Below are 24,992 nucleotides of genomic sequence, written 5' to 3' on the forward strand. Positions count from 1 at the left end.
TCAACAAAGCCAATTTTACAGAGAAAATAGGAAATTTTACATGATAAAATTTGGGAAGAAGAGAGAGAGTCTAAGAGTCATTGTTCCTCTTTTCTACTTAAAAAGTTCTTTCATTTTGAAATATATCACGCACAAGAGTATAGAAAGCAGAGATGGCATAACCTGTGGGTTAAGAACATGGGTTCTGGAATGAGAAACCCAGCTCCACCCTGGGCACGTGCTCGAGTCTTCCTGGCCTCAGATTCCCCACCCGGGGATAACGGCACCCACCTCACAGGACTGTTGTGAGGATTAACTGAGTCAATGTGTGTGAGGGCCTGGGAAGCATAGTTGGCACATTATATAAATTATGTACTACTGCTATTATTACTGCAAAACAATGTATAGGTACAGTTTAAAGAATAAAACACACTGGTACATACCGTTACTTAGCAACTCAGAAGCTCTCAGGAGGACCAAATCCAATCTCAGCCCCACCTCCCCCGCCAGAAATAACCATCCTGAATTTTGTGTTGACCTTTCCTCACTCTTCAAGACAATCAGGACATTGTAATAGATGACACGTTTTGTGAAATGAAAAACCTGAAGCTAAATGTTTCTAAAGCTTAAATTCATTAAAGTAAAAGTCTATATTAGAAATCCACAAATTTACCTGAAACACATCTTTGCTCGTATTGCTGGCTTTCTCCCATCCACACTCCTCAAGTATGGTCAGATTGTTGAATTTCTGGCGTAGATCCTGTATCTGTTAATAAATGAAGCACAAGTTTATCAGATTAATGCTAACCATATTAAATTTACAAATTAATGCCCAAAAGCTTCAAACAAATTGACAACGACTTGGACTGGTGACATAAAATTAGACTGTCATTGTCAATTTTGTATTCAAATGAATTCTTATGGTAAAATTGTTCATTGTTATTTTATGTTAAAAATCTACATAAAGGATGTCATATGTGAATAACTCCCAAACTATTTTGATGACTAAAATGGTAGGAGAGATATCCTAAATTATACAGTGTGAACACAATCTCTCCGTTTTTTTTTTGTTTTTTTGTTTTTTTTTTACAGTTTATTTATCCCTTCTCCTACTGAGGAGCATATCCATTGCTTCCAAGTCTTGGCAATTATGAACAATGCTGCTATAAACATCTGTGCACATGTTTGTCTGGACACAGGTTTTCAGCTCATTTGGGCAAACACCAAGGAGCGTGACTGCAGCATCGTATGGTAAGACTCTGTTTAGTTTTGTAAGAAACTGCCAAACTGTCTTCCAAAGTGGCTGCACCATTTTGCACCCCCACCAGCTATGAATGAGTGCTCCTGTTGCTCCACATCCTCACCAACATCCGGTGCTGTCAGCGGTTTGGATCTTTGCCATTCTAATAAGTGTGTACTAGTGTCTCATTTTACTTTTAACTGGCAATTCTCTAAGGGCATATGATGTTGAGCATCTTATCTTTTCATACACTTACTTACCATCCATCTGTCTTCTTTGATCAAGTGTCTGTCTGTTCAGTTCTTTTGTCCATTTTTAAATCAGGTTGCTTGTTTTATCATTGTTGAGTTTTAAGAGTTCTTTGTATATTTTAGAAAACAGTCCTTTATCAGATAGGTCTTTTGCAAAAGTTTCCCCTAGTCTGTAGCTTGCCTTCTCTTTCTCTTGACATAATCTCATTTTATTTTCATTTTTATTGTTTTGGTGAGGAAGATCGGCCCGAACATCTGTTACCAATCCTCTTCTTTTTTCGCTTGAGGAAGACTGGCCCTGAGCTAACATCTGTGCCAGTCTTCCTCTATTTTGTACGTGGGTCACCACCACAACATGGCTTGATGAGTGGTGTAGGTCCATGCCTGGGATCAGAACCCGCAAACCCTGGGGCAATGAAGTGGAGTGTGCCAAATTTAACCACTATACCACTGGGCTGACCCTGGCACAATCTCATTTTAAAGGATTCAAATAATATACATACTAGCAGGATGGGAATGTATGATCCCATCCTTCTGGTATTTCCAATCTCCTCAAAGTGGTAACCACTGTCAACAGTTGGGTAAATATGCTTTGAGTCTCTGTTTATACAAATAGGTACTCTATTTGCATTTATACAAATAGGTACTCTCAATCTCCCTTTCTCAAAAAAATTTAAATGTCAAAAAGACTCAGGATTACACTTATGACCAATTGATTTTCAACAAAAGTGCCAATGCAATTCAGTGAGGAAAAGATAGTTTTTTCCAACAAACAGGACTGAGAAAAGTGGATATCTGCAAGAAAAAATATGAATTTGGGCTCTTTCCTACACCATACACAAAAATGAACTCCAGAGCCAGCCCTGATAACCTAGTGGTCAAAGTTCAGTATGCTGTGCTTTGACAGCCCAAGTTCAGTTCCTGGGTGTGGAACCACATGACTTGTCTAGCAGTAGCCATGCTGTGGTGGCAGCTCACACAGAAGAACTAGTAGGACTTACAACTAGAATACACAATTATATACCAGGGCTTTGGGGAGGAAAAAAAAGAGAGGAAGACTGGCAACAGATTTGCTCAGGGCAAATCTTTCCTAGCAAAAAATAATTAATCACAACTTAATTTTTTTAAAAAATGAACTCCAAATGTTCACAGACCTAAGTGAAAGAGATAAAGCTTTTAGAAGTAAACATAAGATAAAATCTTTGTGACCTATGGTTAGGCAAAAAGAGTTCTTGGAAATAATGCCAAAATCACAACATTAAAAAAATTGATAAACTGAACTTCATCAAAATTAAAAACAGCTGTGTTCCAAAAGATACCATTAAGAAAATTAAAGAACAAGCCACAAACTGGGAGGAAATATTTGCAAATATTTCTGATAAAGGACTTGTATCCAGAATATACAAAGAACACTTACAACTCAATAATAAAAAGACAGACCCAATTAAAAATGGGCAAAAAGATTTGAATAGATATTTCACCGAAGACGACATACAAATGTCTAATAATAAGCACATGAAAAGATGCTGATCATCATTACTCATTAGGGAAATGCAAATCAAATCTACAATATGACAGTTCACACCCCACAGGATGGCCAATACTAAGAGAGACAGGAGCAAGCACTGGTGAGGATGCGGAGCAACAGGAGCTCTCACACACTGCTGGCGGGCACGTGAAAGGGTGTAATCAATTTGGAAAGCAGTTTGGCAGTTTCTTAAATAGTTAAACAGAAATTTACCACATGATCCAGCCATATCTACCCAAGTGAAAGAAAACATGCCCACATGAAGATTTGTAAGTGAATATTCATAGATTATTCGTAATCGTCAAATAGTGGAAATGTCCATCAACTGGACGATACAGACTGATGTCTCCATGAACCGCTACTCAGCCATGAAAGGAACAAAGTACAGGCATGTGCTGCAACATGGAGGAACCCCAGAGACACCACGCCGAGGGAAAGAAGCCACATACAAAAGACCACATATTGGGTGATTCTTAGAATGAAACGTTCAGAAAAAGCAAATCTACAGAGACAGTAAGGAGACTCGTGGTTGCTTGGGACTGGGAGTGGCAATGGGAACTGACTGAAAACAGGCAAGAGGCATCTTTCTGCGGTGAGGAAAACGTTCTAAGTTTGGATTGCAGCGACGGTTGCACAACTCTGTAAATTTACTAAACATCATTGACTTTTACACTTAGAATGGGCAGATTTTATCATATGTAGATTGTTTATCCTCAGTATAGCTCTTTAAAATAAATAAAAGCCCCAGGAGCCAACTTGAAGAGGCTCCCACTGGCCAAAACTGGGAAATGAGCATCACTAAAGATAATGACTGTAAAAGATGCCAACACAAATACTTTTAAATCCATAAAATAATTATGATACTAAGAAAGACAAAATTAATTGGTCACCATTGAAGGATGCTAGTGAACCAACTCATTATTATGTCAACTGGTCATAAAGTGACTCCATAAACACTATTCACTTCTGCGCCATATAATTACCAGAATATTGTGTTTCTTCACATTTTTCTCTAGACTTCATCATTGCTTTGCTTTTTGTTTGCTTAGTTTTTTAATGTATCTATCATCAATTTGCCTCTAAAGTCTGCACAGTATGTATAAATTCCCTCTTAATACAACTAGAAAAGCAAACCACTCGGGTATTCTGTTCCGTTCAGCCTCAGAGACAGTATCTCGCCGAGCCCCAGCCTCCTGCTCCAGTCTGAACAGCTGCTTCCTAAGCCTGCTGCTCACCCTCTTTACTCACCTCAGCCACAATTCCCTTAGACTTTTTGGGGATCTGTCCCAGCTCCTTCCCCTTTCTTGGCTTACTCCCTCATTTTTGTGAGGGCCGTTCTCAGTTTCCTGAGAAAGGGTGCCTGGGAGGTAAAATTTCAGACTGTGTGTGTCTGAAACATGCCTTTCCACACTCAAGCGTGACTGGCTGGGTATACAACACCAGGCTGAGTGTTATTTTCCCCGAGAAGTTTGAGGGCCTTGTTCTCCCAGCTTTCGATGTCGCTGTTGAGAAATCTAGGGATATTCTGATTTTTGACCTTTTGTATGAAACTTGTTTTTGCTCTCTGGAAGTTTCTAGATGTTTCTCCTCATCCCAAGAGTTGTACAATTATATTTCATTGTGCATTGGTGTGTGTCTACACTGACATACAGTGCTAGGCACTCAATGGGCTCCTTCAATCTGGAATTCAGGTCCTCCAGTTCCAGGAAAATGTCAAACTATTTCATTGATCATTTCCTCTCCACTATTTTTTCTGTTCTCTTTTTCTGGAATCCCTGTTATTTGGATATTATACTTCCTAGACTGGTCCCCTTAATATTCTTATCTAGTCTCTCCTCTTTTATCTCTCTCTTTTTTGCTCTAATTTATGGGAGATCTCAGCTTCATATTCCATCTTTCTAGTGAATCTTACATTTCTGCTCATATAGTTTTTAACTTCAAAGAGCTCTTGTTGTCGTTCTCTGAATGTTCTTTTTTGCATAGCTGTTCTCATTTGGCAGAAAAAATGCCTGGTCTCTTTGAGCATATTAACACTTGCTTTTAAAGTTCTTTCTCCTGGATCAGCCCACGGCCTCATCCAGACAGCTTCCTTCCTGTGCTGCTGCGGCCCCTTCTTCCAGGTTTCGGGCTGTCTGCAAATGTCTCATGGTTCTTGGCCACTGGTTCTTGAATTAGTATTTTATATGCTTATTTCTAAAATAAGCTCAAAAAGCTAGAAATTGTCATCTCCCTACCTTCACTGATTTTCCTAGTAACGGCCTCTATCAGCGCTTTCTACACCAGATTGGTATGAGGGCTATGTCTGACTCTGATAAAACTATAAACTCCTCTGGGGTAGAGAATGTGCCTATTTGTCAGCTCCTCATACAACGCCTGACACACAGCAGGGACAATAACTGCTCGATGGACCCAGCTACTGAAGACTCGTCCTCATTTTCGCACACATGGAATCATCACAGACTAGGCAACAGCTGAATAGAATCTCAATTTCCAACCCATATAGAAATTACCCTGACAGTATGCAGGAGGAGGGGACAGCAGCCATAAAATTTAGACAGTGCTTTACAGTTTGTAAAGGGGCTAATATCTCCTTTAATATTACAGATACCTAAGCAGCCTCTACTACTCCCATTTTACTACTGTTACCTCACTTCCAAAAACATGCGACTCGAAAGTTAAGCCATTCCAAATCCTGGCCACATACCTGAAGGCTGGCCATGTTCCAGAACCCATCCAGGTCTGCACAGGTGGTATCCTTTTTGCCTCATTTGTATTCCAAATTGTCCACCAGTTCTTCAAGCCGTTTGAATATTTCTGCCTTAAGGAGTCTTTTTTGACCAACTGCGAGGGGAATAAGATCTTCTGCTAAGGAAAAGATGAGATTTTTAAAAGCTAGAGAACAAAACAGGACCTTGATTGCAAGTCAGCCAGCTGATAAGACGACCTCACCCCAAATATCCTGGGGCTTCCAGAATCAAACTCTTACCTTAAAGCAAAACAAAAAAACATCGACTACAAAACTTTGTCATACAAATACTGAGCATTAACTGTCTGCTTCTGTTCCCACTAAAACGTAGCAATATTCATTCTCATATATGTTGCTACATAGTAAACAGCATTCTGCTCACCTTGTATTTTACAAGAATTCAACCTCAAACAACTCACTGTACATCAGCATCTAAGGACTTCACACAGCACACAAATGATTTTTTCTAAAAAGCTTCTCCAAATAAGATTAAGGAAATATCAGAAAATTTGTTCCATATTTATTTAGGTCATTTTCATTCAGAAAATATTTTGCATAATTAAACAATACTAGATATAGATGTCACTCAAAAAGTCATAAAAAATCTAACAATAAATAGGCAAACGTTTAACTCCCAGGAATGATTGCTAACATTCTAATTACTTACACCTTATAAGTCATCTACCATTTTAGCACAGAGATACTAGTGAACGTATGTTGAGAAATGAAAAGTCTTGCTATTTTGATTAACAAAACTATAAAGTTCGGCAACACTAGATTTTTGTTTCAGATAAATGTAGACATATTAAAATAAACAATGCAGAGCCACCCTGGTGGCCAAGTGGTTGGGTCCATGCACTCACCTTCAGCAGCCCAGGGTTCACTGGTTCAGATCCTGGGCCCAGACCTACACACCGCTCATCAGGCCATGCTGTGCTGGCATCCCACGCAGAAGAACTAGAATGACCTACAACTAGGATATACAGCTATATGTCAGGGCTTTGGGGAGAGGGAAAAAAAGGAGGAAGACTGGCAACAGATGTTAGCTCAGGGCCGATCTTCCTAAAAAGAATAAATACATAAATAAAATAAAATAAACAAAGCTAAGACAAAAAACATAAATGTTCCCTCCCCTTTGTTTGGAATCTATACTTCAAGCTTCCTTTCCCACTCAAGGCAGTCGGTCAATATTAATTCCTCTCTTTCATATCAGAGAATCTTTCTAAAATTATGACATGTTTCAGCTTTACAAATGTTTCTCATACTAATATCTAAGTATTAGCAATATGACACTTATACAATAGCGATTTTCCAGAGCTGATGCTTATTTTATGAACTGTGATATATTAAAATCCATAAATACAAGTTGATATCCTATACATGTCCATCTTTCTACACCTAAAACTTACGTGGATGGTTAATGCCAAGAGCAACTTTCCAAGCTAATATTTCTAGTTCTTTCCGTTCTCATTTATCAGAGATGAAACAGAAAGAACCAGACATGCCTGAGTTCTGTCTTTACTTCTGGTATTGCCCATGGAACTGAGACCAACCCAACTGCCCAGAGTAAGTTGAAGCTAAACCCTGTAAGACTGGAATTACAGTGTCAGGGCCTCACAGATTCTAATTAGTAGGCTTTGCTTGTCCAAGGGCGGTAGTTCTCAACACTGGTCAATTTTGCCCCCCAGGGGACATCTGGCAGTGTCTAGAGCACCTTTGTCACAAACCAGAGGAGTGCTACTGGTCTGGGACGTTACACAACATCCTGCGATGCAGAGGACGGCCCCACAACAAGAATTATCCAATCTGAAATGTCAGTAGTGCAAGTTGAGAAACCCCGGCCCAAGATAAATTGAATCTGTCTCTTTATAAAAAGCATCTTAGCAGGAGAAACTGAGGATAGTTTTTTTTCTTAGAAGAAAAAATTAGCTGTTTATATCTAATGAAAACTTAATTAATGAGAAAGGAGACTTGTCTTAGATCCGACATTATTTAGTTGGGTAAATTGCTTATTATCTCAATGTCTCAGTCCAACAACACGGTGGACTAGCTCATCTCTAAAATCCCTTACAATCATAAAACCTTACGTTCTACAAACAGCTGAAGTGGCTCTGAAATATACTCATTCATAATAGAACAAATGAGTATTAAAAGTATAGGAAGATAATATTTCTCCTCTATTTGATTGTCAAAGCCCAAAAAAGTGGTTAGTACTGTATTGGAAAAGATGTGAGAATCTCCTTGCTACATTCACTCAAGAACATAGTATGTCATCATTTCCTGTGTGATGTGGAGCGTTGGGGCCTTTCTCCAGATGCAGTCCTCTGATCTGTGTCCAAGGCATTTAGGTGACATGGCTTTTAGGTTCCCAAACAGGAACTCTAATTTTCAGTCTTCATAGTTGGAGAAACATAATCCTATCTTATGATTTAGTGGGCCAAGGAGCCTACCATCATCTCCCTCTATCCTTCTTTTGTAAAATAAACATTAACTTAGTTTCTTTGTTTGAAAAAAAAGGTATGATAAAATAGGAACTCCCATATTTTGCTGAGGGAATGTAAATTGAGGTCTTTATTTATTTGCACAGGAGAGGATTGAAAAGCATCCAGGCTTGTTTTTTGCAGGCTTGACAGTAATACTACCAGACTGAACTCAATGGAAACAACCAGCAACAGGGACCTACTAAGTAAATCGTGGTGTAGCCATACAATTGGATACCATGCGGCCATTAAAACACACACAAAAACAGCATGAGAAAGTTCTTAAAGGACTCAAATGGAATATCTCCTACATTTAACATTAAATGAAAACAGAATAGTATGCTACTGTTTACATTTAAAAAAAGTTTATCTACATATGCATTATGTATCTCTGGAAGAATTCACAAGAAATGAATAACACTTGCCTCTGTGGAAGGTTCGAACTGTAGGGTTGGGAGCAGAGTTGGAAAAAAGGCTTCTCACTTGTACCTCTTTCTATCTTTTAAGTTAGCAACCACATGAATATACTAGCCATTGAAAAAGATTTTTAATTTAAAAGATAAATAAAAATCACTCAAGGTCAGTTTCCTCCTAATTCATCTACGTATTATATTAAGGTTAAAATAGTTTAATTTTGGTTTTAAATGTCTAGACATTAATACAAAATGCTTACACTGGGAACAAACGCACAGACCTGAAATGCAGCACATGTCGCTGCTGAGATGTCTGATCCTCCTTTATTTCAAGTGATGGGACTTCTTTTATTGGAAAGCCATGTAAATTTTCAGTAGTAGTTTCATTTTTATTTAAGACACGATCTATAGATTAAAGAAAACATTACATATACATTTCAAAGCAGCAACTCCTATAACGACATCCCCCACAAGACAAATTTCTTAAATCCTTCAATTTTTTCAACATTGAAATTTAAAATTGTAAATAAATTTAAAATTTAAATAAAATTTTATTTCTGCCTCAAAGATTTCATTCATCAGATCTCCTTTTACAGTGTCTCTCAATGTTCTTCATCTCTTGAAATTTACATTTCGGTCCCCCTCTCAGTCTGCAGTCCTCATTCCAGCTCTGTTTCCAGATAGCCCTCCCCATGCTTTTCCGTCTCTTCTGACCCTGAGATCACACCCTGAGCTACATGGTGAGACACATGGTGGAAAAGACTCTAAACGATCTCTGATAAACCATAACCCAGAGAAACAAGTAAAAAATTCATGAAAATACCATACCTGTGCTCCCAACTGTCAGAGAACTCAAAGGACGGCGTAATTCGTCGGAATCTTGATGTACTGAAGTTTCACTTTTGTGTGCCAACATTTCTTTTGTTACTTCTGGAGCCTCATCACTAAGCAAGAGCAAAAATACACTTCGTAAAACATGAACCCATACATCTCACTGAAGGATTTCAAAATTATGTTGTTTTTTAAAAACATGGGATAAAATAGAAATATGTTTCTGTTTTTTAAAACATGTCTAATCTAGAGGGAAAAACCGTAAACACCTCCAGCGGGAAGGCCCGTCTCTGCCCCCTGTGATGAGATCCACAGATGCAAAGCCCTCTCAACCGGACATACACACTTAGGAGTCTCAGATGCCGCAGAGCAGTTCTCGGTCAATCTGCCGCCAGCCAGCCTTTGGAAAGCAACCTTGCCATTTCTTGTAAAGATTCAAACTGATTTTTTCTCCCCACTTTACAAGTTAATCATTTTGTCTTTTGAGATAGCTTTTATAAAGTAGTACTCAGTAAAAAAAACACAAACAAAAAAATCCAAACCATGTCTGAGCTGCAGTATAGCAATTTCTTCTTTCTAAAAATTTATTTCTAAGTGTTGCAATTAAGTCACTTCTTAAAAGCAAAAAAAAGCAAATTGAATCGTGAAAATAATAATGCACAGAAAATATCAAATCTGTCAAATACATTATTGTATCCTTCTGAAAAATTTTTTGGAGAGGTCAAATTTTCATGATTTGTAATGAACATAGTTTACTAACTAAATAACTTAAAAAGCACAGGCCAAATTTAAGAAAGGCATTCGTTCTCCATGTCAGCAAGGAATTCATTAATAACATCTCATTCTGTCACTGGCTGTCAAAGTAGCGGTGCTTGTTGGCGTCTAGGTGTTACGTCATAGCTCTTCAGACCATCTGGTGGCCGAAACAGAAAATCTACTGGTGCGAAGGATGGCCTCCCTTTCACTTCTGCAGGATTTGTCTCAGGTAACTTTTCCACTTTGGATAAGACTCCATCTGGATCCCTTCCGTTTGTCACACTGGTTTGTGATTCCAAAGTATTTACTTCGCTATCAACTTTAAAAGACATGACCTGGATGTGAATAAACAGAATAGAGTGAGAGTCTCTCTTCTTGGGATATATTCCACCAATTTTTTAGGCCCGAAAATGTGAAAGTTAAGAGATATATCCCACGTACATAATTTAAGAAACAAAAACAAATACAATTAAATGTTTACATGGAGTCAGAAGACCAGCTACATAAACCATTGCTATGGTCCAGAAAGAGGGAGAACCAATCCATATTAAAAAAACTATGTAATAGGTTTTAGGTATTACCAAAAATTAAAATATATGAAAACTAAGGTGGAAAAATTCACTCACCTAACAAATACGTATCTTTTTACTTAAATTATATTGATAATTACAAAGGTTTGAGAATCAGAAATCCAATGTTTATTGGATTACCAGTATTGTCAAGGACATAATCTTTTTTAATAACTTTGGATTATTATAAATAAGTTTATCATATGAGCAAAACTATTTTTCAATGTGGCACAATAAGATTAACCATATAAAATGTGAAGCGTATTTTCTTTTTCAAGTCAATTTGTTATTTGGTAGTTTTTTTTTACTGTAATATAATTGGCATACAACATTACATTAGTTTCAGGTATACAACATGATTCAATATTTGTATATTGTGCAATGATCACCCCAGTTAGTCTAGTTAACATCCATCGCCATGCACAGTTACAAATTTTGTTTTCTTGTGATGAGAACTTTTAAGATCTACTCTTAGCAACTTTCAAATATACAATATTATTAACTGTAGTCACCATGCAGTACATTACATTCTCTACTTACTTATTTTATAACTGGAAGTTTGTACCTTTCAACCACCTTTGCCAATTTAATCCACTCATTTCAACATAATTTTTAGAGGTTTCTACGTTTCTGAGTTTTAATGAGATACGTATTTCTACCCGGACTAGAGTTTAAGGGTAACACTGTGCTTGAGGCCTGTGTGGCTGCAAAGGTAGACACTAGCGATAATCCTTAAGGAGAAAACCAACCTTGAGGGAGGAGCTGTGAGGTCCAGCTGCTCGCCTGTGAAGATCACCCTGTACTGCCTTCCTTGGAGGATCTATGTCTGATTTTTGGTAAGAACCTAGCCAGGTTTCTTACACTTTGGCATAACTTTGTTTTTTTTTTTTAAGGCTAAGGAATTATAGCATGGATTATAAATTAAGGGATTGGGTCCTCGAAATGGTGGCTCTTTTTGAAGACTCTACCAGGCACTATGCTAGATGCTGTCAGAAACGTCAGGTGATTTCATTCTTGAAACTACTCTGTGTAGATATTACATGTTACAGCTGGGAGAACAAACTCATAGCTTCCCCAAGATTATATAGCCAATTGGAAGCGAGACAATAGGCAAACTCAGGCCTAGCTGAATCCAGAGTCAACGCATTTCACCCACTGCACCCATCTCCTAGCCGATGCTCACATGAAGGTTTCCGTCAGCTGTGTTTTTATTTTCTCTCTTCTGTTAACCAAACTACACATTCTCTACCTATAAGGTTTTAAAGATGAGACACCTCACAAACCATAACAGTAAACCCTCTTGACGCTTCCTTGTGCTTCAAGAGGTTTTCACACACGTGGAGGTTAACCTCTTGAAGCAGTTTTGTAAGCTTAATTTCAGCTTCATGAAAATAAAAATGAGATTTTCCAAATGTCTAGAAATAAACAGATACTTATACTCTACCTTGCCTGGTTCTTCTTCGATCTTTTTGGCAGGCCTTCCTTGATCTGGTACTTTTCTTTCTGTTATATTATCTAAAATAAAAATGACATAACAGATCCATTTTGACTAGATAGAAAATTCTGCATTAAAAATGCTAGGTAAGGAGCCGGTCCAGTGGCATAGCAGCTGAGTTCATACACTCCACTTTGGTGGCCCGGGGTTTGCTGGTTCAGACCCTGGGCATGGACCTATGCACTGCTTATCAAGCCATGCTGTGGCAGCTGTCCCACATATAAACTAGAGGAAGATGGGCACAGATGTTAGCTCAAGGCCAATCTTCCTCGAAAAAAATTAAAAAGTACTAGGTAATTTGGGAAAGAAAAAAAGGCAACAATATGAATCTATGCCTTAATGGATTTTATGATTAAAAGTCATTTTAAAATATCCTATTTAAAATACCCTATTTAAATACGATAAATACAGATAAAACTTCCTGCCAAGTATAGGATATCTGTTTACAAAACCAAAGGTGCTAAAGTATTTTACCTTTTGCCTCTGACTATCAAATGCATATTTATTATAGAAAATCAGGAAAAGCAAAGCGCAAAAAACATCACCCCAGAGGGGCTGGCCCCGCTGCGCAGCAGGTAAGTTCACGCTTCTGCTTTGGCAGCCCAGGTGCTCAGATCCCGGGTGCGGACCCACCCACTGCCTGTCGAAAACATGCTGTGGTGGGTGTCCCACATATAAAGCAGAGGAAGATGGGCACGGATGTTAGCTCCGAGCCACTCTTCCTCAGCAAGAAAGAGGAGGATTAGCGGCAGATGTTAGCTCAGGGCTAATCTTCCTCAAAAAATAAATAAATAAAAATCACTCAAGATGACCTTATTCAGAAATCATCACTGCTGACAATTCAGGGTATGCTTTTCCAGTTTTTTTCCTATGTTCACATATTCACATACATATTTTAGAATTGTGATCACACTGTTCAGAATTGGACCTGTTTTCTTTGCCCACTTAATACATCCTGGACCATGTCATGAAGTGTCTTTCACAGGATCGTTCTTAAACGCTACACTGTATTCCACCAAACAAATGGGCTGTAATTTACTGGGGCCATTAATCTTCACTTTGTGGCGCTGCCCACCGGTGCACATGCTTCACCGCTTGAGCGCCCACTGTGTGCTAACTGGATGGTGGGGCACTGAACCTGTCTTCGGGACCTGGAATCTCCCGTTTCCTCCTCGCCTACTCAAAGAAGTACACGATGACTTTAAAAACTGAACACGAAAAACCTCAGGGACCAGAGCATTCTACTTCAGCCACTGATGAAGGAACAGTTCTCACCACGTGCCGCTCGCGTGGCCGGCACAGCCAAGGCTGCTCCCGCAGAGGCTGCACTGGCGGTGCCTGCCCCCGAGGTCTGCTTCGCTCTTTGAGTCATCGACCGAGTGGTTCTCACGCACGTGGGCATTGCAGGCTGCCCTGCTGCGGGAACCATGAAATTAAATGCTTTCGGTAATTACTAAAGCATTGTTGCGGCAACGTCAGAGCTTATAATAATAAGCTACCTTTTTCTCGTTGGACACTTTCTTTTCAGAGGTTTGTCTTTGACCAGATCGTGTTGCTCGAACATCACTCCTATTAATGATCTATTGAAAAGATTAGGTGGTATGTGATTTAATTGCTTGATGAATCAAATTACCACATTTTCAATCGGTATTTTGACCCCTCATCTGAAATCTATTGTAAATGACCCAGCAAAAAATCCACCACCCCAAATAAGATGAGATGAAAAAAGTTTTCCATTATATAGATTTCCTTACAAACTTTTTGTAGAATCCTAGAATTTTGAAAATGCCAATAGCCTAAGCTATTCTAAATAGCTGACTATAATCTTCTGAGAGTCCTTAAACATACCAGCATGTTTTCGCTTCAAAACTTTTGAATTTTGTCTGGAAAAATCTTCTCCTGGATAGAAAACTCTTCCCACAGTGCACTCTGCAACTTCCTTGGAGACTGCATTCAAAGCGCCACCGTCTCAGTGAGGCCCCATCGGAAGCTCACCCTGTACCAGCTTCAATACTCCCCATCTGCCTTTTTTTTTTTTTATTTCCCGCATAATACTTAGGACCATCACATACTATATATTTTTCTTTTCATTGCCTATCTCACATGTAAGCTCCATGAAAACAGGGAATGTTGCTTTATTCATTACTATATCCTAGAGCCTAGAGGAACATGGCAGTGACTCAATTTATTGAATACGTGAAACGGAGCCTTCTCACCTGATAAAGAGACATGCTATTTACCTCCTTGCCCACTTCACTTTATTTTAGTAATCGTCCTATTAACTTTGTCCATAATGGTGTTCTGAAGACCCGTAAGTTTATCCCCCACCCTACGTGCTTTATATCCCTATCTGCATTTTATAGTGACATGGATGCATAATAGAGCCCAGTAAACAAACAGAGTGACACACAGAGTTGGTATAGATCTCATAAGGGATGTTTGGCAATGAATATTTCAAGTGAGTACTTCCTTAGCATCTAGCCAAAACTGCTCTATGTCACCATGCCAATAACAGGGAGTTTGGTACTGTTAACTCTAGTAAAATAATCACTCTGATTGAAGCTGATAATAGATTTAAAATGAATTTACTTACTCTGAGAAAAGGAGCACGATTCATCATTTTAGTAACAATTATCTACTATCAACTTCACCCTAGTCAGCTCCATTTGGGCTTTGGCCTTTGACCTGGCAATCCATACAAGATGGAACAGCATTAAAACAATCAAAAGCAGACAAAGTTAAAAAAAATGAACTGCCATAATTTACTTCCATGTCTCATTACAAAATAAAGTCTCCATTTTAAAGTTAAATTTTACCCTTAGTCATCCAACCCTTAATCATTTATGGCAAAAAGATACTTGCTAACTTAAATTACTCTCTTTTCTGGTTCTGGTTTGATTTAAATTATGCTTAAAAGCCTCAAAACTTACTCATATTTCTCAGTGAGCACAAAGGAGAAATTTCATACTATATTTTCCAGGTATTAGAATCCTTGTTAATATGATGAACTGGAAATATTTGGAAGGGGTCAATGAAGAAACTAGAGTATTAAGATCTCTTCTCTCCTGTTTATGAAAAGATACTGCACAGCTTACTTTCTTAGCTTTGACAGTTTGCCTTCAAATCCAATGATTGTGCACTTGTCCTCTGTCCATAAGAAAATGGAGACCTGATCACAAAGCAAGGAAGAAATCCAGCAAGAGAAGGATTGATTAAAAGTGATAAGTTATTTATCAACTCTAAAATTCCTGAAGAAGCACAATCAGACTTCTTCTGTAGATTAGAAGCCACTTGCTTCTCCAAATCTCAGGGAAGATCTAGTGCTGAAGAAACGAGGCACAAAGTAAACAATATTCAGCGATGGCTATTGTCTAAGTAGAATAAAAAACTACTGGTGAATCGTAGTATTTAACACAACAATGTGTGTCTTTTTCCCCCTACATATAACACTTTGTAAATAGCTGTTTACAGTTTAGACCAATGACTGGTGCCTTACATACTCTTGAGAAGCCAGATTAAATTCAGCCCCTTCCAAGAGGTCTTCTCTGATGTTCCTCCAAACAGAAACAATCTCGCCCTCCTCGAACACATACACACCATATTTTTCTGTATCTTTCCACCTTGAGCTACATTCTACTAATTTTGGTCACTTCCACCTTATCCTAAGGTCACATGCAGAGTAATCAAAGGTCTCTCAAATCAATGACATTCCTGAAGCAAACAAAAACAGGCGATATCTTGAGCTTTTATATTATTCAATTCTTATTTAAATCAGGAATGAATACACAGCCAACAAGAGACTACCTTGAAAAGAGCAAATCACCAGTGACTACCTAATTTACAAATCCAGCTGCCTGTGTTCAAACTTCATCCCCCTTAACTCATGGATCATTCTCTTCTTTAGATCACCCCTCCTCCAGCTTCTGTCCTGTTTTAGCTCTCCTGCCAATCTGACCTATCACTGGTACCTGACTTCTGCCCACTTGAAGGTGCTCTCTAGACCTCACTCTTTCACAATGTGTATATCTTTACTGGAGTGGTCTCATTTAGCCCTACAGCTTAAACCCCCATCCATACTCCCAATATCATATCCTAAATCCACCACTCAGCATGGATCTCCGTCCTGATTTTCAAATTTTTATTCCCAACTGCCTGTTATCCAGATGGCCCAAATGAGCTGCAGAAAAAGCAGGAAAAGCATTATCAATATGCACCCACTTAGGCATGTTCCTTTTCCTGGCTTCCACCCCTCTTTTAGCTGCAGCACAATTTATATGGTTGCTCAAACTAATTTATCTTCAGAATCATCTTATCTCCGACTCTTCAATTTCCTTCACCCCTCACCATCTGCTTGGTCCCCGTCAAATTTATCTCCTGAGATGTCTCACACCTGTTTCTTCCTTTAAGCCCACTGCCCCAGTCCCCTTATCCTGTCTCATCTATTCCATCACGACAGTCTCACTACAGTCTTCCTACCTATAAGTTCTTCCCCTTCCAGACTACGATCTTCCAGCCTAGGGTAATCTTCCTGAATTATTAATCTGATCATGGTACAAGCTCATGTATAAGCCTCTCTTGACTCTCCGCATCCGACAGGGTGGACGCCAGATCCTTCGCCCGGCCTTGCCCGTCCAGCCTGGCTCTGACTGCTTTGCTAGTTTTATCCCGTGTCAACCTACCTATGGCTGCACCGAGAGACCTCATCTCCATCTTCTGAACTATTAGGATGTCACTCCCAGCTCCTGCCAACTAGCTAAGTGAATAAAGGGACTACAGGGAAAGGGTTGTTTTAGTCATTTAAACTCTCAAATAATCGCTTCTTGGCCTCTTGGCTAAGATCAAGTATAATCTCTTAAAGAAAAGTCTGGTTAAGAACTATTCCTGAATATCAAGTTATGATACTAAATTTACCTTTTTTGGTTGGTGTGCTGGTATTCATGAAAGAAAAATAGTCTTATCATGTCTATAAACACCCACTATAAATGGTCATCGCTGAAGGTTTCTCAATTTTTTCAGTCGCTTTTCCTCTAGGTATTTCTGGAACATTTGTCTTCGTTGATCACTTAGAAGAGACTTTGCTGATCCTAAGCAGGGGGGAAAATAGCATATAAAACATTCAAATAAAAAGTTATCCAAATGTCTAAAATACCATTATCTAACTTCAACAGCTGCTAAGCAATACTTTCAGTAACTTCGTATTGATTCCTTAGCACGCTAACCACACAAGTCATTTCAACCCCTGTTCTTTCAAAATTTCTCTCCCTTTTGCCTTCTCTTGTTCACAAATTAACTGCTTGCCATCCCCTAGGCATCCATTACTTCACTTTTAAATTAATTAACTTCTATGATCACCCACCTCCAAGCTGACCTCCAACAATTCTCACCTCCTGGTAGTCATGCCCTTGTGTTGTCCCCTCCACACAGAATAGGGCTGAGCTGTGTCACCAAGAAAAGTGTGGGAATGATGGAGTGTGGCTTCCAAGACTGTATCATTAAAGACAGTGCAGCTTGGCCCTGCTCTCTCTCAGATCACTTGCGCTGGGGAAGTCAGTGGCCATGTGGAGCCTTAAGGAGATTCAGGCAGCCCTGATGGGGATTTTTAGGCTGCTTAATTTTAAAACAGTTTATGATGAGGATTTTTAGGCTGGTTACTTTTAAAACTACAGATAAGAAGCAGGCTCCAAGGAGTGGAATTTGTTTGCCCTTTGATCAGAGGCAATTGCATTTGTAAAGGAAATCTTCATGCCTCCCTCTCTGGAATTTGTTTGCCCCTTGTTGGGAAAACATTTACATTTCTAAGGGAAACCTCTATCTGTGAAGATGCCTCCCTCTCTGAGCCAGGAGGAAGGGGGGATGGCCTTATCTTTGGAAACTGTCTGGCAACCTCATGTAACTGACCCCCCACCCCAAAATCCTCCTTTGTCTTTAGCCGAGGATAATATTTGAGCGGTGACTTCTGCCATTTACTCAATCCGGTTTGATTCTTATCTAAAAGTTGTGGGACCGCCAAATGGCCAGACCAAACGGGCACTAATAAAGAGATAACTCACACACCTATGCCTTAAATATTGGCCCCAACCCTCAGTTCGGGGCAGCGGCAGCAGCAGAAGCTCCGACTGCCCATGGGTCCTGTCCCCATGCTATTCCACACTATTCTCTAAATAAAAGAGCACTACTGCCAGATCTTGAGAGTCTAAGAAATCTTTCTTTCGACTCCTCGGCTCACCGACCCCGCGTCAGCCCTATGGAGACACCACATGACGAAGAACTAAGGCCTCCTGCCAAAAGCCAGCATCGACTTGCCAGTCATGTGAGTGAGTCATCTTGGAAACAGCTCCTCCAGCCTCAGTCAAGCTTCAGAGGCATCCCTGGATGACACCTTGACCTGTCAGATTCCTTATCTCCCACCTGTGATTCTCAACTCAGGTTTCTACTATGTATTTTCATGTTTATTTAAACTTGTTTGAAAAATGTGAGTGGCTACTATGTACCAGACATTTTTAGGAAGTAAGAATAAGAGAATTTCTGCCCCTGAAGGGCTCACAGTATCGTGGGGGAGATGAGCACAGTTTCAATTTGGTTTAGCATGGAATGAAGACTACGAGAATGCACAATCGAGAATCAGTATAAACCTGTCTGGGGAGGTCAGGAAAGGCTTGTCAGAAGAGAGAATACCCGAGAAGGTTTCTGAAGAATGAGAGTGCGTTTGCCCACTGGGTGAGGGTTTAAAATAATCCAGGGAGATGACTGCACAACTCAGTAAATTTACTAAACAAAAGGCATTTACTTAAATGGGTGAATTTTATGGTATGCAAATTCTACCTCAATAAAGTTGTTTAAAAGAAATAATCCAGGCAGAGAACAGAAGATGCGAAAGCTCAGATGATGAAGTGGTTAATCATCGATGAAACCCCTATATCCTCAACTTCCCTGAAGTTCCTCTTCCCTTCATCTCTTGATCTAACCGTAACCTGGCTCTCCCCTGAAGACAACGCTCCCCTAGTTGTCCTCTCAAGTGGTTGACTGTTTTCTTCTCCCACAAAGGTCATATCACTGGGCCTGAAGCGGGCCGGGGTGGGGGGTGGTCCCTCATTGCTGTTTCTCAATTATTTCTTCCTCTTCACTAAAACAGCCCAGCTTTATATTTCACATCATCAGACCATACTAGACAGCACCCTGACTTGCCATCTATAGATGGCAAGTTCTTCTCTCAGTATTTTACAACTTAGTAAATGGCCACTCCATTTTTTTAGTTGCTCAGGCCAAAACCCTTAGAACCATCCTGACTTTTCTTTATCAACCTACATCCACTCTATTAGGAAATCCTATTGGTTCAAACTTCAAAATGTAACCAGAATGAAACCACCCAGGGTTGCCGTTCCCACTGTGGTCAACCATGAGCTAAATTATTGCAGTTATCTCCCAGCTGGTCTTCTGGAGGCCATGCTGGTCACCCTACCATCCGTAAGTGATGCTTTAAAACATAAAGCAGATTATAAACACACTAATCCAATAATGGCTTCTCATGTCACTCAGAGTAAAGCTGGTCTCCCTGTAAAGAAGGCCCTTGGGCTGCATATTTCACTGGTCCTGGAAAATGACAAAATTGAAGCAGTGAACATTTAAACAACTTGAGACCTGATTTAGCTACAAAACTTCTATTTTAATGTCCCTTATCAATTAATCTTGTCAACACTTATCTTATTCAAACTCCAGAAGTCAGAACTTACAACACTCCACAAGCGAATGGAACTTTCACTGCCTTTACCTTAAATAGGAAGTATTTAGTCATAGAAAATATCAAGTTATTTAGAATGGTATTTCAAAACTCCATTCTTCTGGTAAGTTTTTTTTTTTTTTTTGATGTGGAAGATTGTCCCTGAGGTAACATCTGTTGCCAAAGCTTCCTCTATTTTGTTTGCTGGATGCTGCCACAGGCTTGAGGAGCAGTATGTAGGTCCACGCCCAGGATCCGAACCCACAAACCTCGGGCCGCAGAAGCAGAGTATGTGAACCTAACCACCACACCACCCAGCTGGCCCCTGGTCAAGGATTTTTTAACCTCAGGTATTAAACCAACTTTTTTCCCCTCTTCAAAGCAGTTAAAATTACAATAGCTCTTTACTTACTTTGCCTCACACTCATCTCTTCTGGAATAGGCTCTTGAGATGTCTCCTCTAATTCAAGATTTCTACCTTCCAAGGTTGGAAGGTTGACATCCGTCAAACCAGAGTGTCTTTTTCGTTCATATTTATCATATCTGTCTGCTTTCTGAGAGAGAAAACTCTCCTCAGCAATTTTAGTTCTAATCATCTCAATACTTAAATCCTTTCTCAGTTGACTGGCAAAATGTGATGCAGCCATCCTGCCAGGGAAAAGAAAGGTAGACAACTTATATAGATTTTCATATTATTTAAAAAATTAAGATTCCAGTTCACCTCCTGCCCCACCTCAGAGCATTCTGAAATAAAAAATTTTCAGTACAAAATGGAATAAATATACGACACTGCAGAGTGGGAAGAAAGTTATCAAAAGATAGTACGATCTATTTTGGGCTTCTACATAGGGCCTTGCTTGACAGATGAAGTGAAGCCCAGGAAGCTGTGGGCCATAACACAAACAAGAGGCTCTAGGCTCACCGCACAGCATTACAAAGTGACAAGAGTGAAGGAAAGGAGAGAATAGGGAAAGTAAGTGAAGGACAGTATACAGAATCGTTTCCTAACCTTTCCCTGTGATGAAGGCAGGCAGCCTGGCATTTTTTCTCAAGCCAAAAAACAAAACAAACCAAACACACGAGATGCCTATTAGACAGACAGGGATGATAAGCAGGCAGTTGGATATACAAGATTGAGCAAAAGATGGGATTTTAGAAGAACTACCATGGTGATACAGAAGGATAACCATAGTTTGCCATTTGAGGGCATAATGAAATTATTTTCGGCCATGTGAAAAATCATATTGTTTACCTGGCCCATACTCTTTTCTTAGAAAGATTCTTGAGAACGTGTTCAAGCAAAACAAGGGAGAAGGACAAGAAACAGGATGCCATGTGTTCCAGGAAATCCTTCATTCAAATGAGGAAAAGAATAAAGGAAAGTGGAAAGTCTAAGGGAGTCACCTATGCAGCTGGTATAGAAAAGAACCAAGCCCAATGGGAGAAAGATGACTGATTCTCCACAAGTGTTGCTGGCTCAAAAGAAAAAAAAAGAAAGAAAAAGGGGAAGGTCTGCAATAGGAAGATAGAAAAGTTCTAAGCACACTATACTCTTCAACAACAAGAATAACTGAGACAGTCCACTAGAAAACTCCAGATAAAAGAAAAATCTGCACAAGAAATGCAACCCATTAAAATGTTACATGATTTTAAGCAATCAACAGAGTATATAAAAAATGAGAATTCTTCTGACCTGGATGCTAATAACATTCTCCTGTAAGAGCCCAGGGGAAGTGACAAAGGACTCTACTTTTCAGTAAGCATGCTCCTCTACTATTTGACTTGCCACCTCCTGCAAGTATTAATGTGCTAAATGTTAAACAATAAACCATTAGTTATTTTAAAATACTGCATAGGACTATGCTCCACAAAGAGAGACAGGGTGTGTGCAAAAGCTCGAGTTAATAGTAAAGGCGTGTTTAATTGTCACCTAAACCAGCACAGGTGGTTAGTGTCATTGCTGTTACACAGGTGAGGGAGAGAACTGCCAACAGGCGCTGGAGCTGGGATCTCAAGCCCCGCAGCCTGGCTCTTCACATACAGGACATCTAAGTTCCCCTCTTGGCTGAGTGGAGTTTCTTCCAGCTTGAAAGTCTAGAATGCCTTCGTCTTGCTTGCCTAGAGGTTCCCAACCAGGGCGGGTTTAGTTGTCGCTGGCTCTGGGAGCAGCTACTGGAATTGAAGGTCGGGGCCAAGGATGCTAAGCATCGTCCCGCCCCAGAGGCCAATCACGGCCCAGTGGTGAAACGCTGACTGCTGCATAGATTATGGCAACAAATACTTACTCTTCTGGAGGACGGAGCCATCGGCTGCGGGAAGGACAGGTAAGTGGTCCTAGAGGAGCCTCCCCCAAGCGGCGTCCAGCTCGCCACTGCCCACCTCAGACCCTTCCAGACCTTCTAGGAGGAGGCGAGCCAGCGCCCTTCCTCCAGCTCCCAGCACTCACCTTCCTCAGGCAGCCTGTCGCGTGAAACCTCAGTCAAACCAAAAGGAAAGGAACGCTCCCTGTCTGGAGAGCCGCCGCCGCCGCCTCGGAGCAGTGCCGCCTACACCTGAGCCGCCCAGAATCCGAACTTCCCACACCCAGCCTCTGATTGGAGGGCCTTTGAGCAACCCCTGCGGGAAAGGGGCCCGCCCCTTCTCTCCCACGAGGCTTGCGATTGGTTCTCTCCCTGTGCTATTCGAACTGATTGAAAGGTGAACGCACGGTTCAAAGGATGGGCGGGTACGACGGGATTATGCCTGAGGGGCGGGGCCGGGGCGCAGGTGAGGCGTTAGGGTCCCTAATCCGACCGGAGCTCCAGGGCCCCAGCATCCGAGGAAAAATGAAAGCGCTCCTCGGAGCAGAAGGGATTCACTGTTTGCAGGGCTTTTTAACGTCCTTATTTAGTCACACAAATACAGCTCAGCTTATTGGAACGTTTTCTTCACTTAATATTTTTTAAAAAGGGTTTACTACCGCAGATTTCTCCTTACATCGCTTAGCGTTACTTTCCAACATCGCCAGGCTTTTTTTTTCCCATCCGCTTTTTATTGAGGTAAAATTTAAATACCGTGGAAAGGATTGATCTTTTAGTGTGTGATTTGATGAGTTTTGCTAAACGTAAACAGCTGTGTAAGCACCACCCAATCGGGATACAGAGTATTTCCATCACTGAGAGTTCCCTCATCCCCTTTCCAGGCGCCCACTGTTAGGCAGCCAACCTCTGCTCTGATTTCCATCACCACACACATAAAGGGGGTAGGTCCTCTCCCAGGTGGGCCTTCTTTCTCTAACCATGCTTTCCAGATCCATCCCTACTGTTGCGTGATCAGGAGTTGGATTTTATTGCTGAAAAGTATTCCATCGAATACTTTGTCTACCCATTCACCCATTGCTGGACATCTGGATTGTTTCCGTTTTTAGCGATTATGAATAAAGTTGTGTGGAAATTAATAAATAGAAACTTCATTAAATTGGAGTCTTGGGGCCCAAAGGTGGAGCTCTCACACCCTACCTTCTAGCAGAGCCCAACAGGAAGAAGACAGACTTCTTCTTGACCAAGAAGCTCAGCCAATGAGAGACTATCACAACTCAGCTAGTGAAACGCTGCTATACCTCTGGACTCCATGTTTACAATGGCCGTCCCAACTTGCTCTTCCTCCCAGAATAGAGTTTCTCCTCCATGCTGCTAGCGACTTGCACCTGGCTCGAGATGGTTTCAGACTTTGAACTGCAATTCTTTCCTGGTCCCCCATAAACCCATTTTTGCTGGAGAAATAACTGACTGTCTGTTTAAGGTCAACAGTTGCTATAAACATTCTTGTACAAGTCTTTTTTGTGGGCATGTTTTATTTCTCTTGGGGAAATATAGATGTGGTATTTCTGGGTCATTCTGGGTATGCTTAACTTTATAAGAAATTGCCAAGCAGTTTTCCAAAAGAAAGCTGGCACATTGTTAGGAACAGAGAGGGTCATGGTGCAATGATAAAACATTCTATTCGCCAAGCTAGAGCAATTTTAAACATGTATGGAGCTAATAAAATAGGCTCACTATTGATGAAGCAAAAATCTACAGAACTACAGAGAAAAAATGATGAATCCGCCGTTATCGTGAGTGATTCAACACACCTCTCTCAGCACTGATTGACCAAACAGACACAATTCAGCAACGATATAAAGAAGATCTCAACAAAAGCATTAACCAACTTGACCGAATGGACATTCAATAATCAGAGAACACATATTTTCCTTGAGCACGTATGGAGGAGTTACAAATGATCACACACTAGGCCATGAAGAAAACTTCAACAAACTGCATAGACTCAAGAAAGTTAGAAATTAAAAGCGAAAAATAAATTTAAAATCCCTGTGTAGTAACTTCTGGGTTTAAGATGAAACTTATGATGGAAAATGTAAATGTCTAAAACCAAAAGATAATGAAGAAGCAAATCAAGACTAGTGGGATTAGGTGCTTTGAAAGGAATTTTGAAAGAAATTTTAAATGCTTATATTAGAAAAGAAGAAAATCTTAAAATTAATATGTGTCCCTCTTAAGAAATTAGAAAAATAATAACTGAGTAAAGTCAAAGAAAATAGAAAGATAGTAAAAGAAAGTACACAAACCAGTGAAATAGAAAGTAAAGATACAATAAGAAAATCGACAAAGTTAAAACTTCATTCTTTGAAAAAATTAAAATAGATAAAACTCTAGCAAGATTGATCAAAAAAAGAAGACACAAACAGTATCATGAATGAGAATACACAAAGGGGACTATATGCGTTACTTATTCCTTTGTAGCAGATTACCCCAAAATGTGCAGCATAAAACAACCACCATTTTATTTGCTCTTGATTCAGTGGGTCAGGAATTTGGGCAGACCTCAGTGGAACAAGTCATCTGTGTTTCATGTCTGTGTTCTCAGCTGGGTTGGCTCAAAGGGCCAGGCACTGGCTGGGATGGGTATTGATCCCCTTTCTAATTCTCTCTTCTCATTCTCCCACTAG

At 40.0% G+C, this 24,992-nt stretch overlaps 1 protein-coding gene and 1 long non-coding RNA gene across 8 annotated transcripts in view; one reads left to right on the forward strand and one right to left on the reverse strand.

Moving 5' to 3' along the window:
- The window catches only part of LOC139039758 (serine/threonine-protein phosphatase 2A regulatory subunit B'' subunit beta-like), a 57,338-nt gene that overhangs the window by 22,037 nt on the left and 10,309 nt on the right, over positions 1–24,992 (forward strand). For 2 of the 7 annotated variants that reach the window (XR_011501300.1, XR_011501301.1), the window contains exon 3: positions 1,072–1,230. The exons of 4 other annotated variants lie outside the window; for them this stretch is intronic. Coding sequence is in view for 1 of the 3 variants with exons in the window: in XM_070503822.1 (XP_070359923.1) it covers positions 16,885–17,013 (129 nt within the window). In the remaining 2 variants the exon portion in view is untranslated. Of the gene's footprint in view, positions 1–1,071; positions 1,231–16,884; positions 17,046–24,992 lie in introns of all 7 variants that reach the window. One more of the 7 variants, XM_070503822.1, reaches the window with a different exon arrangement.
- On the reverse strand, positions 1,400–24,983 carry LOC123283898 (uncharacterized). The gene is made up of 4 exons (XR_011501308.1): positions 22,452–24,983; positions 17,200–17,372; positions 12,238–12,308; positions 1,400–10,559 (listed from the first exon to the last, which is right to left on the reverse strand). It is a non-coding gene; the product is annotated as an uncharacterized lncRNA (long non-coding RNA).

Source organism: Equus asinus, unplaced genomic scaffold, assembly GCF_041296235.1.
Source record: "Equus asinus isolate D_3611 breed Donkey unplaced genomic scaffold, EquAss-T2T_v2 contig_803, whole genome shotgun sequence".
Classification (NCBI taxonomy): Eukaryota; Metazoa; Chordata; class Mammalia; order Perissodactyla; family Equidae; genus Equus; species Equus asinus.